We start from the raw sequence: 18482 nt of genomic DNA on the forward strand, positions 1-18482 counted from the left end.
GGACCTCCAGCTGTTGCAGAACTACAAGTCCCATGAGGCATAGCAAGACTCTGACAGCCACAAGCATGACACCCAGAGGCAGAGGCATGATGGGACTTGTAGTTTTGCAACAGCTAATTGCATATCCCTGCCTTAAAGGAACCTGTTTAGATCCTCCATGAGTTTTTATATCTTCTTCAGCATGGCAAAGCCATTGCCTGTCAAACAGTCAAGCCACATTTCTTTGAGTGTTAGCCAAGCCTAAGGAATTGAGGAGCTTGCAGCTTTTTCTTGGGGTAGATATGGCAAATGTCCTGTCTTGAAATCCAGTAAAGGAGTTAGGGTTCCCCAATATAGGGAAAAGGTGTGAGTAGGATGGAAAAAGATTCCATGAGTGGTAAATGTGTGATTACAGATGGACCACGTTGGATCAATCAGTGCGTAGTAGTGAGTGACTTCTCCAGTAACACACCAGTGGGCCATATTTGTGATACATGCAAATACATGGAGCTGTTGTTAAGGCCAATCCCACATGCTGATGCATCTGTGCATTACACTGATGAGAGGAAGTTGAAGAGGAATTAACCCCTCCTATAGTTTTTAGCCAAGGAAGCTGATATCTTGTGGCCTCTTATCTTCAACTGCCATAATGCTGCACATGTGATCAGTTATGACATCAGCCATTTGATGGTTTGACAGTTTGTTAGAGAGCACATCAATGTGACAGTTCCATTCCTGGCACAAGACGGGAATGTAACTGGTTTTTTGAAATGGTTAAATTGATGTGTTTAATTCCGCTTTAAGCAAATTGTACAATCACATTGTAACGTGTATGGTCAGCAGTAGGCTGATTTCCACTTGCTCATGAGATTAAAATTCCCCATGTATCCCCCAGTAGTTGCAAGAGCTCTGCCCATATATGAAAGCGGAAATAAACCAATCAGGGGCGTATCTAGTGAAAACGGCGCCTATGTAAGCACTGAAACTGCGCCCCTGTCAAAACATTTGAAACCCATCTTTCAGATAACCTTAACAAAAAAAAACAGCTAACAAAACTACAAGTCAAGCTCTTTAATCTTTCAATAACAAATTATATTATATACAATAGTGTAGTATATAATCCTCTGCCCAATTCACCCCCCACAGTACTGTAGTGTCTGGCCTTCTTTGCTGTGGGGGAGTGCCACTGCACCTGAGCCGCTGAGGCCGTCACCGAGTGCCTTGCCTTTCTTTCGATTCTCCATGATCCATCCCTCCTGCCTCCATCACGCCATCCCTCCTGCCTCCATCACGCCATCCCTCCTGCTTCCATCATGCCATCCCTCCATCACACCATCCATCTTGCCTCCATGATCCATCCCTCCTGCCTCCATTACACCATCCCTCCTACCTCCATGATCCATCCCTCCTGCCTCCATCACGCCATCCCTCCTGCCTCCATCACACCATCCCTCCTGCCTCCATGATCCATCCCTCTTGCCTCCATGATCCATCCCTCTTGCCTCCATGATCCATCCCTCCTGTATCCATCACACCATCCCTCCTGCCTCCATGATCCATCCCTCCTGCCTCCATCACGCCATCCCTCCTGCCTCCATCATGCCATCCCTCCTGCCTCCATCACACCATCCATCCTGCCTCCATCACGCCATCCCTCCTGCTTCCATCATGCCATCCCTCCATCACACCATCCATCTTGCCTCCATGATCCATCCCTCCTGCCTCCATTACACCATCCCTCCTACCTCCATGATCCATCCCTCCTGCCTCCATCACGCCATCCCTCCTGCCTCCATCACACCATCCCTCCTGCCTCCATGATCCATCCCTCTTGCCTCCATGATCCATCCCTCTTGCCTCCATGATCCATCCCTCCTGCCTCCATCACGCCATCCCTCCTGCCTCCATCACACCATCCCTCCTGCCTCCATGATCCATCCCTCTTGCCTCCATGATCCATCCCTCTTGCCTCCATGATCCATCCCTCCTGTATCCATCACACCATCCCTCCTGCCTCCATGATCCATCCCTCCTGCCTCCATCACGCCATCCCTCCTGCCTCCATCATGCCATCCCTCCTGCCTCCATCACACCATCCATCCTGCCTCCATCACGCCATCCCTCCTGCTTCCATCATGCCATCCCTCCATCACACCATCCATCTTGCCTCCATGATCCATCCCTCCTGCCTCCATTACACCATCCCTCCTACCTCCATGATCCATCCCTCCTGCCTCCATCACGCCATCCCTCCTGCCTCCATCACACCATCCCTCCTGCCTCCATGATCCATCCCTCTTGCCTCCATGATCCATCCCTCTTGCCTCCATGATCCATCCCTCCTGTATCCATCACACCATCCCTCCTGCCTCCATGATCCATCCCTCCTGCCTCCATCACGCCATCCCTCCTGCCTCCATCATGCCATCCCTCCTGCCTCCATCACACCATCCATCCTGCCTCCATCACGCCATCCCTCCTGCCCCTCCTGCCTCCATCACGCCATCCCTCCTGCGTCCATCACACTATCCCTCCTGCCTCCATCACACCATCCCTCCTGCCTCCATCATGCCATCCCTCCTGCCTCCATCACGCCATCCCTCCTGCCTCCATCACACCATCCCTCCTGCCTCCATCATGCCATCCCTCCTGCCTCCATCACGCCATCCCTCCTGCCTCTATCACACTATCCCTCCATCACACCATCCCTCCTGCCTCCATCACACCATCCCTCCTGCCTCCTTGATCCATCCCTCTTGCCTCCATTACACCATCCCTCCTGCCTTCATCACACCATCTCTCCTGCCTCCATGATCCATCCCTCCTGTCTCCATGATCCATCCTTTCTGCCTCCATCACACCATCCCTCCTGCCTCCATGATCCATCCCTCCTGCTGCCTCCATGATCCATTACTCCTGCCTCCTTGATCCATCCCTCTTGCCTCCATTACACCATCCCTCCTGCCTTCATCACACCATCTCTCCTGCCTCCATGATCCATCCCTCCTGCCTCCATGATCCATCCCTTCTGCCTCCATCACACCATCCTTCCTGCTTCCATGATCCATCCCTCCTGCTACCTCCATGATCCATCCATCCTGCCTCTTTGATTCATCCCTCCTGCTGCCTCCATGATCCATCCCTCCTGCCTCCATCATACCATCCCTCCTGCCTCCATCACGCCATCCCTCCTGCCTCCATCACACTATCCCTCCATCACACCATCCCTCCTGCCTTCATCACACCATCCCTCCTGCCTCCATCACACCATCCCTCCTGCCTCCATGATCCATCGCTCCTGCCTTCATCACGCCATCCCTCCTGCCTCCATGCTTTATCCCTCCTGCCTCCATGATCCATTCCTCCTGCCTCTATCACACCATCCCTCCTGCCTCCATCATGCCATTCCTCCTGCCTCCATCAAACCATCCCTCCTGCTTCCATGATCCATCCCTCCTGCCTCCATCACACCATCCCTCCTGCCTCCATGATTCATCCCTCCTGCCTCCATCCCTCCTGCCTCCATCACACCATCCTTCCTGCCTCCATCACACATCTCTCCTGCCTCCATCACGCCATCCCTCCTGCCTCCATCACGCCATCCCTCCTGCCTCCATCACTCCATCCCTCCTGCCTCCTTCACGCCATCCCTCCTGCCTCCATCACACTATCCCTCCATCACATCATCCCTCCTGCCTCCATCACCCCATCCCTCCTGCCTCCATAACGCCATCTCTCCTGCCTCCATCACACCATCCCTCCTGCCTCCATCATGCCATCTCTCCTGCCTCCATCATGCCATCCCTCCTGCCTCCATCACACCATCCCTCCTGTCTCCATGATCCATCCCTCTTGCCTCCATGATCCATCCCTCCTGTCTCCATCACACCATCCCTCCTGCCTCCATAACGCCATCCCTCCTGCCTCCATCACACCACCCCTCCTGCCTCCATCACACCATCCCTCCTGCCTCCATCACACCATCCCTCCTGCCTCCATAAACCATCCCTCCTGCCTCCATCACGCCATCCCTCCTGCCTCCATCACACCATCCCTCCTGTCTCCATGATCCATCCCTCTTGCCTCCATGATCCATCCCTCCTGTCTCCATTACACTATCCCTCCTGCCTCCATCACGCCATCCTTCCTGCCTCCATCACGCCACCCCTCCTGCCTCCATCACACCATCCCTCCTGCCTCCATGATCCATCCCTCCTGCCTCCATCACGCCATCCCTCCTGCCTCCATCACACCACCCCCCCACCTCCATGATCCATCCCTCCTGCCTCCATCACGCCACCCCTCCTGCCTCCATCACACCATCCCTCCTGCCTCCATGATCCATCCCTCCTGCCTCCATCACGCCATCCCTCCTGCCTCCATCACACCACCCCCCCTACCTCCATGATCCATCCCTCCTGCCTCCATCACGCCATGCCTACTGCCTCCATCGCGCCATCCCTCCTGCCTCCATGATCCATCCATCCTGCCTCCATCACACCATCCCTCCTGCCTGCATGATCCATCCCTCCTGCCTTCATCACGCCATCCCTCCTGCCTCCATCACACCATCCCTCCTGCCTCCATCACACTATCCCTCCTGCCTCCATTACACAATCCCTCCTGCCTCCATGATCCATACCTCTTGCCTCCATTACACCATCCGTCCTGCCTTCATCACACCATCTCTCCTGCCTCCATGATCCATCCCTCCTGTCTCCATCACACCATCCCTCCTGCCTCCATAACGCCATCCCTCCTGCCTCCATCACACCACCCCTCCTGCCTCCATCACACCATCCCTCCTGCCTCCATCACACCATCCCTCCTGCCTCCATAAACCATCCCTCCTGCCTCCATCACGCCATCCCTCCTGCCTCCATCACACCATCCCTCCTGTCTCCATGATCCATCCCTCTTGCCTCCATGATCCATCCCTCCTGTCTCCATCACACTATCCCTCCTGCCTCCATCACGCCATCCCTCCTGCCTCCATCACGCCACCCCTCCTGCCTCCATCACACCATCCCTCCTGCCTCCATGATCCATCCCTCCTGCCTCCATCATGCCATCCCTCCTGCCTCCATCACACCATCCCCCCTACCTCCATGATCCATCCCTCCTGCCTCCATCACGCCATGCCTACTGCCTCCATCGCGCCATCCCTCCTGCCTCCATGATCCATCCATCCTGCCTCCATCACACCATCCCTCCTGCCTGCATGATCCATCCCTCCTGCCTCCATCACGCCATCCCTCCTGCCTCCATCACACCATCCCTCCTGCCTCCATCACACTATCCCTCCTGCCTCCATTACACAATCCCTCCTGCCTCCATGATCCATACCTCTTGCCTCCATTACACCATCCGTCCTGCCTTCATCACACCATCTCTCCTGCCTCCATGATCCATCGCTCCTGCCTCCATCACACCATCCCTCCTGCCTCCATGATCCATTCCTCCTGCTGCCTCCATGATCCATCCCTCCTGCCTCTATGATCCATCCATCCTGCTGCCTCCATGATCCATCCCTCCTGCCTCCATCACACCATCCCTCCTGCCTCAATCACGCCATCCCTCCTGCCTACATCACACTATCCCTCCATCACTCCTGCCTTCATCACACCATCCCTCCTGCCTCCATCACGTCATCCCTCCTGCCTCCATCACACCATCCCTCCTGCCTCCATGATCCATCCCTCCTGCCTTCATCACGCCATCCCTCCTGCCTCCATCACACCATCCCTCCTGCCTCCATGCTCCATCCCTCCTGCCTCCATAATCCATCCCTCCTGCCTCCATAATCCATCCCTCCTGCCTCCATCACACCATCCCTCCTGCCTCCATCACGCCATTCCTCCTGCCTCCATCACACCATCCCTCCTGCTTCCATGATCCATCCCTCCTGCCTCCATCACACCATCCCTCCTGCCTCCATCACACCATCCTTCTTGCCTCCATCACACCATCTCTCCTGCCTCCATCACGCTATCCCTCCTGCCTCCCTCACGCCATCCCTCCTGCCTCCATCACACTATCCCTCCATCACACCATCCCTCCTGCCTCTATCATGCCATCCCTCCTACCTCCATAACGCCATCTCTCCTGCCTCCATTACAGCATCCCTCCTGCCTCCATCACGCCATCCCTCCTGCCTCCATCACATCATCCCTCCTGTCTCCATGATCCATCCCTCTTGCCTCCATGATCCATCCCTCCTGTCTCCATCACACCATCCCTCCTGCCTCCATTAACCATCCCTCCTGCCTCGATCACGCCATCCCTCCTGCCTCCATCACACCATTCCTCCTGCCTCCATGATCCATCCCTCCTGCCTCCATCACGCCATCCCTCCTGCCTCCATCACACCATCCCCCTGCCTCCATGATCCATCCCTCCTGCCTCCATCACGACATCCCTCCTGCCTCCATCACGCCATCCCTCCTGCCTCCATGATCCATCCCTCCTGCCTCCATCACACCATCCCTCCTGCCTCCATCGCACCATCCCTCCTGCTTCCATGATCCATCCATCCTGCCTCCATCACACCATCCCTCCATGATCCATCCCTCCTGCCTCCATCACACCATCCCTCCTGCCTCCATCACACCATCTCTCCTGCCTCCATGAGCCTTCCCTCCTGCCTCCATCACTCAGACCACTACAAGGGCTCCTCCATTTCGCCTGCACAGCTCGCCTCCTGCTCCTGGTGGCTGTTTTTAAATCCTGGCGCACCTGGCGGGGTGCGCCATGACATCACTCGCCCTGCCACCAGTAGTAGCGTGATCAGGCTGCTCCGGAAACTGGCAAAAAATACGGGCGGCTGCGGATGGCAACACTGCTTGCTGCCCAGCCACTCATGAGTACCCACTTCATATGGCGCCCATGGCACTTGCCATATGTGCCATACCCTGGATACGCCATAATCGATTTAACAGTTTCAAAAGACAGTTGCATTCCTGGCACGTACCGGGTTGTGACTTTGGTTGTGTTCTCACCCAAACCATCAAATGTCTGGTGTCATAACGGATCACATGTGCAGCGTCATGGCAGTTGAAGATCAAAGTGAGGACAAGATGGCAGCTTCCTTGGTGAAAAATGATAGAGGGTTTTAGTTACGCTTTAATGCGGATATCAAAATGTTTTTTTGCGTGCACAATGACAGAGACCATTCTCACTTGTTTTTTTACTGACAGTTGGCAATTTTATTTCACAGACACAGAGAGATCACAATAAAAAAAGCAATGGCCGAAAATCACAGACATTATGGACAAATAAATACAACAGTGAGTTAAAAGAGTCACATTCATTGGTTGAACAAATCCCAATTAGCAATGTAAAAAGTATAATAGAGAAGGATGTATATAAACTGATAGATATATTTATGTACAAGAAACCCCATCATTTTGCCTACAATGATAGTCCACAGAGATAGTGGTGCTTTTACCATCACTGATCAGCTCAGTTAGTTTCCATGTATTTCAGAGCAGGGTTAGTAATCTCCTGCCTTTTAAATGGCTTTTAAGACTTTTCTGCCAAGCTCTGAGCTGCTTGGCTGCTGTTCCTTATAATGAACCCCCAAGACAAAATGATGGGCTCTGTAGATCAGTGGTTTTCAACCACCAGGCCGTGGCCTCCCTTCCAGGCCTCCATCTAACTCCAGATCCCCTAACCTCCCACAGTGCCTCCTAGTTCCTATAGTGCCCCACAATCTCCCACAGTGTCACTAGACCCCCTTACAGCTCTCAGTGCCCACAGCATTCCAGCACTCCGCTGTGCCCTATAGCTTGCTGTTGAGCATCCAGCCACATCCATAGTGCCCAAAACCTCCAAATAATATATTTTTTTCACCTGCAAAAATTTGTGCATTTATTATTTTTTTTTTACAAAGAGGTGAACTTATGCTTTCATTTTACCACACTTTCCTATTCTTCTGCTGGAGCCGTAATTGGAAAGCCCTCCAAGACTCCTTGTCAGACCTTACACAAGGCCAACTTTCTTCTCCTTGCTGCCCCTGTGAAGGCACTGAGTCCTGTAAGCCTGACGACTATTTCTGAAGTGTCTCAATCGGCCAGCAGGGGGGCTCGCGCATCCCAGCTATATAGCATGGATGGAGGAATCTGTTATATAAGCTATCAGTGTATGGCCAGCCTAGGAGAAGTGCTATTTGCACTAATGAAACTTTTTATTTTTATAGTTGTAGAGTTAAAGCCCAACTCTAGCCAAAACTAGCCACAGCTTTGTATGGAAAGAAGAATCGTTAGAATCTTTGTTAGAGTTCTATTGATGTTTGTTACCCCCACAGATTCCCCTTACTGCCTGTGTGGTCACCGAGGGTAAAAACAGCAGTATAATCCAAATCTTAAAAACAAAAAACTTATGCTAATCAAAGAAGGCCATTATCTCCCAGTAGCATCATATGTGTCATCCAAGTGTGCAGGGATCTGAATTTAAGAAACAAAAAACACACATACTGACATGTGAAAGGTTTGACCACCCTTCCAGTTGATTTACTAGTATTGTTTTCAAAGGTCTCACAACTCAATGAACTCTTTAGGACTTAATCCAAATAAGGTAAAGGCAACGTCAAAGAAGAACTTTAGGGAGATATAAAAGACACAAAGTAATGCAGCTCTGTATCTTTTTTTTTTAATGCAAGCCTTCAAAGAACCTCAGTGTGACCCGCTATCAGCCTCTATATAGCAGAGCTGGAATGTGAGAGGAAGAAGTAGTACATGGAGCCAATCAGTTCATGTGTTGATAAGTAGCATGCTGATAGGAGGAGAAAGCAAAAAGGTGGGGAGATTAGTTAATTATTGTGCTGTTTCTCCTTTCACTGTTCACTCACAGGCTGAGGGTATGTCCAGGACAACCTGGGCTTGGAGGAAGTGGGTTGAATGATGCTGACCATTAGACCGAGGACATCTAGTGACAGAAAAAAATACTGCATGGGAAATCTTTGGATTGAATGTGTATTTTGTAGCAAAGGTTGGTTTTGTTATTTCATCTTTTACTGCACTAATTTGCTTTAATAAATTATGTACCATGATGATTGATGCTTACAAAGGCCATAGCACAGAGAGTTGTTGTGTCCAGAGGCAGGGTTTAGCACCTTCTGATCGCAGCAAACTATGCACCCCTGGCTGCCCATGTGAATGTAGCCTACTACAAGGAATTCTTACATCTGAAGTATACAGTGTAACACTTTGTTATATCTCTGAGTAATTCTATTGGTAGGATCCATGCACATGAGTTCCTGGTTGTGCACACCTGCTGTGCCCAATATGAGGGGTTTCAATTTTCCCTGTTGGATATATTTTAAAGAATGTAACAGGATTTGCTGAAAGAGATTCCATATCAATCAAGTAGCAGATCTGCATGTTGTCTGAGGTGACCAACGTTAAACCTCTACAACTAAGCCCTATACGGTTGAAACACATCAAGGGGGCATGGCTTGAGGGAGGTGATTGAGCTAAAGCCGACTCCCTACATTAGTGTCAGACCGCATGCAGCTCTACTACTTTTTTTAATATTGGAGCTCTGGCAGCAAGTGTTAGAGTCGATGGATGGTATGTACCAGGCTTCAGAACTGTGCTTTTGTTTGGTTAATGATCCAGGAGGGGCTGGAATACACAAGGTTGGGCAGGAACAGAAGAGAGTCGGGAATAACGGCAGAAGTTTCCCTTTTGGAGTATCCGAGACATAAAAGACAGGAGTTCCTGTATCTGCATTGATAACCTTATTAGATCCTAGAATTTTTTTTTTTATTATTTATTTTATTTTCTTAGGAGATACACAATTGGAATAAAGGATCGTACATTATATTCTCTGGAGTTCAGTCTGTCACTTTGCTAACTTAGTATTCCCTGGTATGAGGGATCATGTGACCTTCTCACCTTCCTCCCAGTTTGCAGTGCTTGACCATGATCAGCCAATTAACAGGCCCAAATACTATCAGATAGTATCAGATTCCTTTGAACCATACTTTTCCATTGACTTTTAATTTGTCATTTTCTGGACGTTTTTTGGCAGAGTTTACAATTTTTGAGTTTGCATATTCAGTATTTTTAGTCATACTGCCCTTTTTATTCTGGACTTTTTTATTCTGGACTTTTTTTACGTTTGTATTATTCACATTTATTCATGTTTGATCGTGTCCATTTATCTTTCTTGTTTTCCCAAATACTGTCACATGAAGGAGGGGAAACATTAGTAACCCTTAATACCCTCCCACATGGAGCTTACACAGGGTTTAGACTCAAAACAACCACATATGGAAGAGAAGGGCACCTAAATATGTACTTTTTCCTAATCAAGATACACACAAATACATTACAATAGTTATTGAATTTTCCAGACCTCTCCAGATCTAGCATGTGACGTATAAATTCAGTTATGTATTTCCATTCTAAAACCCCTTAAAAATTATTTGTAAAAAAAACTGACTGATAAGGGACAGAAGTTCAACCAACTCATGGTATTGCATAAAGTCTCTTGCAATTAAAACACAGTATAAAAATATATTTATGTATATCACAATTTCCAGGCATTCTTCATCATCAATATAAAGTAGACGTCGCTGTCAACTGAGGCACTGACTCCAGAATAATAGTTTAAAAATTCATCTTTTGTAACCTGGAACAAGAAATGCAGAAGAGCAAATGAGACTCAGCAATGAGGAGGAGGGCACTTTCCTGGGGGCATGATGTCAATATTTTCGGGGAGAGGTTGGGTTTCACTCAGGTTAATGCATTATTAGCTATTTTCTTAACCTTGAATATGTAACCAATTAACTCTTAAATCCTGATTTGTAGATTTGTTCTGAGTCAGTACACCAGGAATTGGAATACTAGATCCCACTAGCAAGTAGTAGTACATGCAAAATCTGTAAATGCAGCTCCTGGGCTGGTTTGGGAAGGTGGGACCCTCCATGTTAATGTACATCGGAGGTCACACATTTTAAGTGTTTCCTGCAGTCCCCTTGAAAATATTGCTTATCTGAAAAATGTAACGCAAGCCAATATAAATAACTTTATAAATAGCAGTTGCAGCCTCATTAGTTTCCTTATGTCTGCACAGACTATTCAAACCATTTATGGGCAGACTGATTGTACCCAAGTCGATCCATCGATTGACGTGGGTACAACCAGCATGTCGGATCTTTACATGTGATAACTGCCATCAGATATAGTCGCTGGGAATAATCACTGTGTTCCCCAGGAAGGGACGGCTCCCCATGCCCCCCCTACGGAGTGAGTACAATAGCTCCGCAGGTGGGATTCCCCCCATCAACACTAATTGTGGTTGCAGGAAAGTAAATCACATAATCTATGGCCTGCCTTAGACAGTGTCATTAATGTACAGGGACAAGTGTCCCCTTTGGAAGATTTTCACTATATTTGCATTTTGGTGACAAGGGTAAACTGTTGGCTTCAACGGTGCACCTCTGACAGCGTCAACAGACCATTGGTTGCACTAATTGTTATTTGTTATATTCTTTGTCCCCTCTCCCCTTTCCCTTTTTTTTTCTCAAAATGTCTCGGATCAGCTCCCCATGTTGTTATATTCCTATCTCTCCAATGAATGTGGTGTATGCTCCCTTTAGATAAGAGATGGGGGCATAGGAAGCTTTATAGAGGTTGTGATATTAAAGGGGTTGTAAAGGTACTTTTTTTTTTTTTTTCAAATAACAAACATGTCTATACTTACCTGCTCTGTGCAATGGAATCGCACAGAGCAGCCGGGAACCTCCTCTTTTCGGGTCTTTTTTGTTTAAGTATCATCGTATTGTGCTCCTTAAAAACAACCACACCATCTTTTTCCAATGCAGCCTGCATTTCTCCTGAGGTTACCTGTGGGTTTTTCTTTGTATCCCGAACAATTCCTGTGGCAGTTGTGGATGAAATCGTTCTTGATCTACCTGACCTCGGCTTGGTATCAAGAGATCCCCAAATTTTCCAATTCTTATTAAATGATTGAACAGTACTGACTGGCATATTCAAGGTTTTGGATATCTTTTTATATTCTTTTCCATCTTTGTAAAGTTTCATTACCTTGCTACGCAGGTCTTTTGACAGTTTTTTTCTGCTCCCCATGGCTTAGTATCTAGCCTGCTTAGTGCATCCATGTGAGAGCTAACAAACTCATTGACTATTTATACACAGACACTAATTGTGATTTAAAAAGCCACAATAAGGGAAATTAACCTTTAATTGCCATTTTAACCTGTGTCTGTGCCAAGACCAAACATTCCAGGGTATGTAAACTTCTGATTAGGGCCATTTGGGTGATTTCTGTTATCATTATGATTTTAAAAGGAGCCAAAAAACTATGTGATAATAAATGGCTTTGTGTGATCACTATCTTTGAATAAAAGACAGTTTTTTTGGCATGATTAGTCATATTTTCAATATAAATGCCAATATTTCACAATTTCTGCCAGGGTATGCAAACTTTTGAGCACAACTGTGTATATATATATATATATATATATATATATATATATATATATATATATATATATATATATATTATAGTTTCATTTTATTGTTTTACATGTAGGCCATTCAGAAGCTTTGCTCCTGAGTTAGCATGCCAGTTAGCATCCCTCATGTCCTGACTTGTTGCTGGGATGCAAAAAAACACTCCTGGAATGCTGGGAGTGAACATCCAATGGTTTTCATGTCCTAGCAACAAGTCAGGGTTTGGGGGTTGCTAACTAGGAGCTTTTTAAGTCAGGCTTCTGAGGGGGGCCAAATGGCCTGGAGGTAAAACAATAAAAATAATGATAATTTTACAGGGCTGCACATATTTGTAATATCTACTGGGGCCCCTTGACTGCATAGGCTATTTTATGGAGAAGGTGCACTTAGCCTTTAAAGCATGTAAACTGACAAGAAAAGTCATGAGTATGTTGCCTTATGAGTTTATGTGAAATTTAGATTAATAGCTGTAAAATATTGTAATTATGAATATAGTTCATTTAGCTTGTTTCTATGTAGGGCGTGGCATTATCTTCATAGAAATCTCTGGTAGACCAGACAAGTCGGTGCCTAGGCTTATGTATACAAACAATGGGATCCCAACCTCATTGTTTTACACATACTCACTTCAAAGGATCCTATGCTGGGATATGCAATGAAGGGAGACCAACCCGGAATCAATACTTAACTTCCCGGGAAAATTCAATTTAATCTCCTGCTCAGAATAGTCACAAGGATTTGCATTAAAGGGGGCTGACTTATGCAAAGTATAGGGATTGCAGATGTAGCCAGTCCTTAACCAGGAATAGGGAAGCTTACCAATCAGAGCCACGCTATGCCAAACAATGAGGCATCAGCCTGTAATTATATACATAGACTAGATTGGAGGGAAACACACACTTTTATGGGAGAGCAGCCATCAGAATGGAACCTTGGTGCAAAGGGTAATTATGGGAAAGGTCTGCATTTTACTTGTAACCAGGGCTTTTTTTCAGCGGGAACGCGGGGGAACGCAGTTCTGACATCTCCAGCACTGACTGTATGTAATGGTAAGGGGTGCTGGGGTGTGCTGCAGGGTCTATTGATGCTGGCTGCTGAGAGATCTATTCCACCTGGAGGGGATCTATTTTTGCAGGGGAGTCTATTCTTACTGGTGGGGGACCTATTGTTGCTGGGGGTGGGTCTTATATCGCTGAGGGTTCAGTTATGGCTGGGAGAGATTTACTGTTGAGGGAGGGGACTATTGTTGCTGGCTGCTGGAGAGTCTATTGATGCTGGCTTTGAGGAGATCTGTTTTTGCTGCCGGGGGATTTTGTTTCGGGTGGCCCATTGTTAATGGGGGGATCTATTGTTGCTAGAGGGGGGCTTTATTGTTACTGGCTACAGGATCTATTTTACTGCTTTTCTTGTTATCATTAACAAATTTCATACAAATTACTTATCACCACAAAATTATACTTGGTTTTGTATTCTCTAAAAGGGCAGTAATGGGAGGTAGGTAGAGGGTGCTCGGAGGTGAGTAGGGGGCAGAGACACGGGGTGACTCAGAAAGGGGAAGTTCCTGCACCTATTCTCTGAGAAAAAAAGCCCTGCTTGTAACTAAATATGTTTGTAGATTAATGTTTTAAGGAATACACTCTGTATTCCTTCATGTAATTCTCTTATTTTAACCTAATATTTTCTTCCTTGGTGTAGACTATAGATAGATGGTTGTGTATTACATAGACTTTCCACTACTCACCAATAAACGTTGTTATTGTGTTAAAGCTTTTACTCATGGTCAAAGAACTCTCATTTAACCCAAATCATATCTGAGAGATATTAAATCTTAAATATAGTACACGGGTAACAGAATGTACCTGCATATTTGTTCTGGTTCAGTAAGAGAAATAGCATTTTAAAGTGGTTGTAAACCCTTACAGACCACTTTTACCTACAGGTAAGCCTAGATTAAGGCTTACCTGTATTTGCAAGAAATATCTCCTAAACCTACACGGTTTAGGAGATATTTGCAAAATACAGGCACCAATGTCTACAGTGCATGCACCGTAGACAACGGCACGCAGGCACACTGAGGGTGCCGTTTCTAACGGCAATTGTGTCGTTAGTGGCGTCTCCCGCGCGCATGCGCGGGAGTGATGTCATCGCGACTCCGGCCAATCACAGCGCCAGAGCCGCGATACCCGCAAGGAAGATGGGTGCTTCGTGGAAGAGGGGACATCGGTGACATCGCAGGCTCCTATGTCAGGTAAGTCACACATAATGGGCTACTATGCGATGCATAGTAGCCCATTATGCTTTACTTTGCAGGGAAACAAAGAGGAGTTAAAATCCATTAGGGTTTACTTCCTATTTAAGAATGAAAGCTAATCAATAGCAGTCTCCATGCCTCTCCCATAACAAGTTTCATGTAAGCTCACTTCTTTTTTTGAACTGTAGTCCCAACTATACCCAGTTATCTATACCAAATACTTCCATAGAGAAGGAAGTCACAATGGTACTTCTGTAGCCTGTACAAGCATATGGGAACAAGACATTAATAAATACTATATGCAAAGTTACTTTACTGGCCTGCATTACAATAACAATTTTCTCAGAAGGTAAGGCTCATTTCTAGATATTATACTTCAGTAAAACATTTCATTATCATTAAAACTAATAAAAAAAACATTTCTTTATAACAGAGAAAGCCCACAACCAGGAAACAGATAATAGCACCGACCAGAGATTTGATAATAACAGGAGTGTAAATTGCAATACCACTTATGAAATAATTATATATTCAGTCAGCCACAGCACCCTGGGTGAAGGAAACATACCAGAAAGATGCGTAAATTAGTGTTATAAGAAGGCACCACAGCCAGCTTTTACTCGGAAACAGGAAAGGTTAATACTGATTATCTCATATCAAGGTTTGTATCTCCTTTATGACATGAGAATCCTGAAATAATTGAAGCACTTGTATATAAAAACATGTAATACTGTTCTAAGCCTTTATAATCAGCTAATTAACAGGTAGTACTAGAATTTCTTGTACTACTGAAGGCAAGATATGTTTTCTATCTATTATATTTAGGACTTAGAAATATTACTATTTAATATTATCTTTAGGAAGTATATGAAGTATATGAAGTGTTTAGCTGCCTATGGGTTGATTGCTTGAGAATTGCTCGTTTACAGGGCTCAATAGCTCAAGTTCGATTTTACACACACAGCTGAATAAGTCAGAGTAGAGACTCCTCACTCCTGCCTGCCTGCTCTCTCTAAAGAGGAACTTCTGACATTTAAATCAGACACATTAAAGGGATTGTAAAGGCAGAAGGTTTTATATCTTAATGCATTCTATGCATTATGATAAAATACCTTCTGTGTGCAGCAGCCCCCCTCAGCCCCCCCAATACTTACCTGAGCCCATCTCTATCCAGCGATGTGCATGACTGCCTCGGCCATCCAGGACTCTCCCTCCTGATTGGCTGAGACACAGCAGCGGCGCCATTGGCGCCCGCTGCTCTCACCCAAAGTCAGTTAGCCAATCAGGAGAGAGAGGGGCGGGGCTGAACTGCAGCTCCGTGTCTAAATGGACACACGGAGCTGTGGCTCGGGTGCCCCAATAGCAAGCTGCTTGCTGTGGGGGCACTCAACAGGAGGGAGGCGCCAGGAGCACAAAAGAGGGACCCGAGAATAGGAAGATTGGGGCTGTTCTGTGCAAAGCCAACTGCACAGAGCAGGTAAGTATAACATGTTTGTTATTTTTAAAGAAAAAAAAATGAGACTTTACAATCACTTTAAAGGCAAACAGCAATGCTCACACTTTAAATAATCCATAATGCTCCATGACCCAGTGAGTAAACCCTGTATTAAATGTTTGTGAAATACAAAATTTCATTTTAAAGCTGAACTCCTAAACATACTTGCACCTTTCCCCCTTCCAGACTGTAAGGGTTACATGCTCATTTAGCCTAGGGGGTAGGATGAGTAGGTTTAGGGATAGGATACATATTCACCTTATTTCTCACTCCTCCAGGCTAGATGACCCACTATGTCGCTTCTCTTCACCATTCATGCAGAAACCCTTTTACTAATGTTATCACATTCAATGCAGGACCACTATATGGTTCCATCTCCCTTTCATTGTTGTGACCTAAAGATAGCTGTATATATACAGTATATGTGTGTGTGTATATGTATATATACACAGTACTGTGAAAATGTTTTAGGCAGGTGTGAAAAAATGCTGTAAAATAAGTATGCTTTCATTTAATATATTGTAATTGCTTATTTTTATCAATTTATAAAATGCAAAGTGAGCAAACAGAAGCTTCAAACCAGCATCAATTCTAACATTTGCACACTTTTTACACTTGCACAAAGTCAGGGATTGTGTAGGATTAGAGTCAGGTGTATGATTAAACAATTATACCAAACAGTTACTAATAATCATTATTTTAATATGTAAGCTGAAACAGATTCATTAACTGAAACAGAAACAGCTGTGTATGAGGTTATAAAACTGGGTGAGGACCAGCCAAACCCTGCTACTAAGATGAGGTTGTGGAAGACCGTTTCAGGTCACAGGTCATACACCATGGCAAGACTGAGCACAGCAACAAGACACAAGGTAGTTATACTGCATCAGCAAGGTCTCTCCCAGGCAAAGATTTCAAAGCAGGCTGGGGTTTCAAGATGTGCTGTTCAAGCTCTTTTAGTGAAGCAAAGAAATGGGCAATGTTGAGGACCGTAGACACATTGGTCGGCCAAGGAAACTTAATGCAGCAGATAAAAGACATATTGGGGGTTATTTACGAAAGGCAAATCCACTTTGCACTGCAAGTGCACTTGAAAGTGCATTGAAAGAGCACTTGGAAGTGCAGTCGCTCTAAATCTAAGGGGTAGATCTGAAATGAGTGGAAGCTCTGCTGATTTTATCATCCAATCATGTGCAAGCTAAATTGCTGTTTTTTATTTTCCTTGCATGTCCCCCTCGAATCTACAGCGACTGCACTTGAAAGTGCGCTTTCAGTGCACTTGTAGTACAAAGTGGATTTGCCTTTCGTAAATAACCCCCATTATGCTTACTTCCCTTTGACATCAGAAGATGTCCAGCAGTGCCATGAGCACAGAACTGGCGGAAACGAGTGGGACCCAGGTACACCCATCTACTGTCCTGAGGAGTCTGGCCAAAAGTGATCTTCATGGAAGAAATGCGACCAAAAAAACCATACCTTCTCCATGGAAACAAAGCTAAGCGACTCAACTATGCAAGAAAACATAGGAACTGGGTTGCAGAAAAATGGCAGCAGGTGCTCTGGACGGATGAGTCAAAATGTGAAATATTTGGCTGTAGCAGGAAGCAGTTTGCCAAAGGGCTGGAGAGCGGTACAATAATGAGTTTCTGCAGGCAACAGTGAAGCATGGTGGAGGTCCCTTGCAAATTTTGGGCTGCATTTCTGCAAATGAAGTTGGAGATTTGGTAAGGATCAGTGGTGTCCTCAATGCTGAGAAATACAGGCAGATACTTATCCATCATGCCATGCCATCAGAGAGGGGTGTGATTGGCTCAAATTTATTGTGCAGCAGGACAACCACCCCAAACATAAAGTCAATGTCATTAAAAATTATATTCAGGGTAAAGAAGAACAAGGAGTCCTGGAAGTGATGGTTTGGCCCTCACAGAGCCCTGATTCTAACATCATGGAGTCTGTCTGAGATTACATGAAGAGACAGAAGGATATAAGGGAACCTACATCCACAGAGGATCTGTGGTTACTTCCCCAAGATGTTTGGAATAACCAACCTACCAAGTTTCTTCAAAAACTGTGTGCAAGTGTACCTAGAAGAATTGATGCTGGTTTGAGGGCAAAGGGTGGTCACATCAAATATCGATTTGATTTGGATTTCTCTTCTGTTCATTTATTTTCCAGTTTGTTAATTGATAAAGAAACTATTAACACTTCTATCTCTGAAAGCATTTTAAATTTGCAACAATTTTTCCCACCTACCTAAAACTTTTGCACATATATA

General features: G+C 46.2%; 1 protein-coding gene across 2 annotated transcripts in view; it reads right to left on the reverse strand.

Moving 5' to 3' along the window:
- Positions 1–7155: 7155 nt before the first annotated feature.
- The window catches only part of CAPSL (calcyphosine like), a 45745-nt gene continuing 34418 nt past the window's right edge, over positions 7156–18482 (reverse strand). For both annotated transcript variants that reach the window (XM_073621136.1, XM_073621129.1), the window contains one exon: positions 7156–10614. In XM_073621136.1, the coding sequence (XP_073477237.1) occupies positions 10513–10614 (102 nt within the window). In that variant the 3' untranslated portion in view covers positions 7156–10512. The remainder of the gene's footprint in view (positions 10615–18482) is intronic.

Source organism: Aquarana catesbeiana, linkage group LG01 (genome assembly GCF_042186555.1).
Source record: "Aquarana catesbeiana isolate 2022-GZ linkage group LG01, ASM4218655v1, whole genome shotgun sequence".
In the NCBI taxonomy this organism is placed as follows: Eukaryota; Metazoa; Chordata; class Amphibia; order Anura; family Ranidae; genus Aquarana; species Aquarana catesbeiana.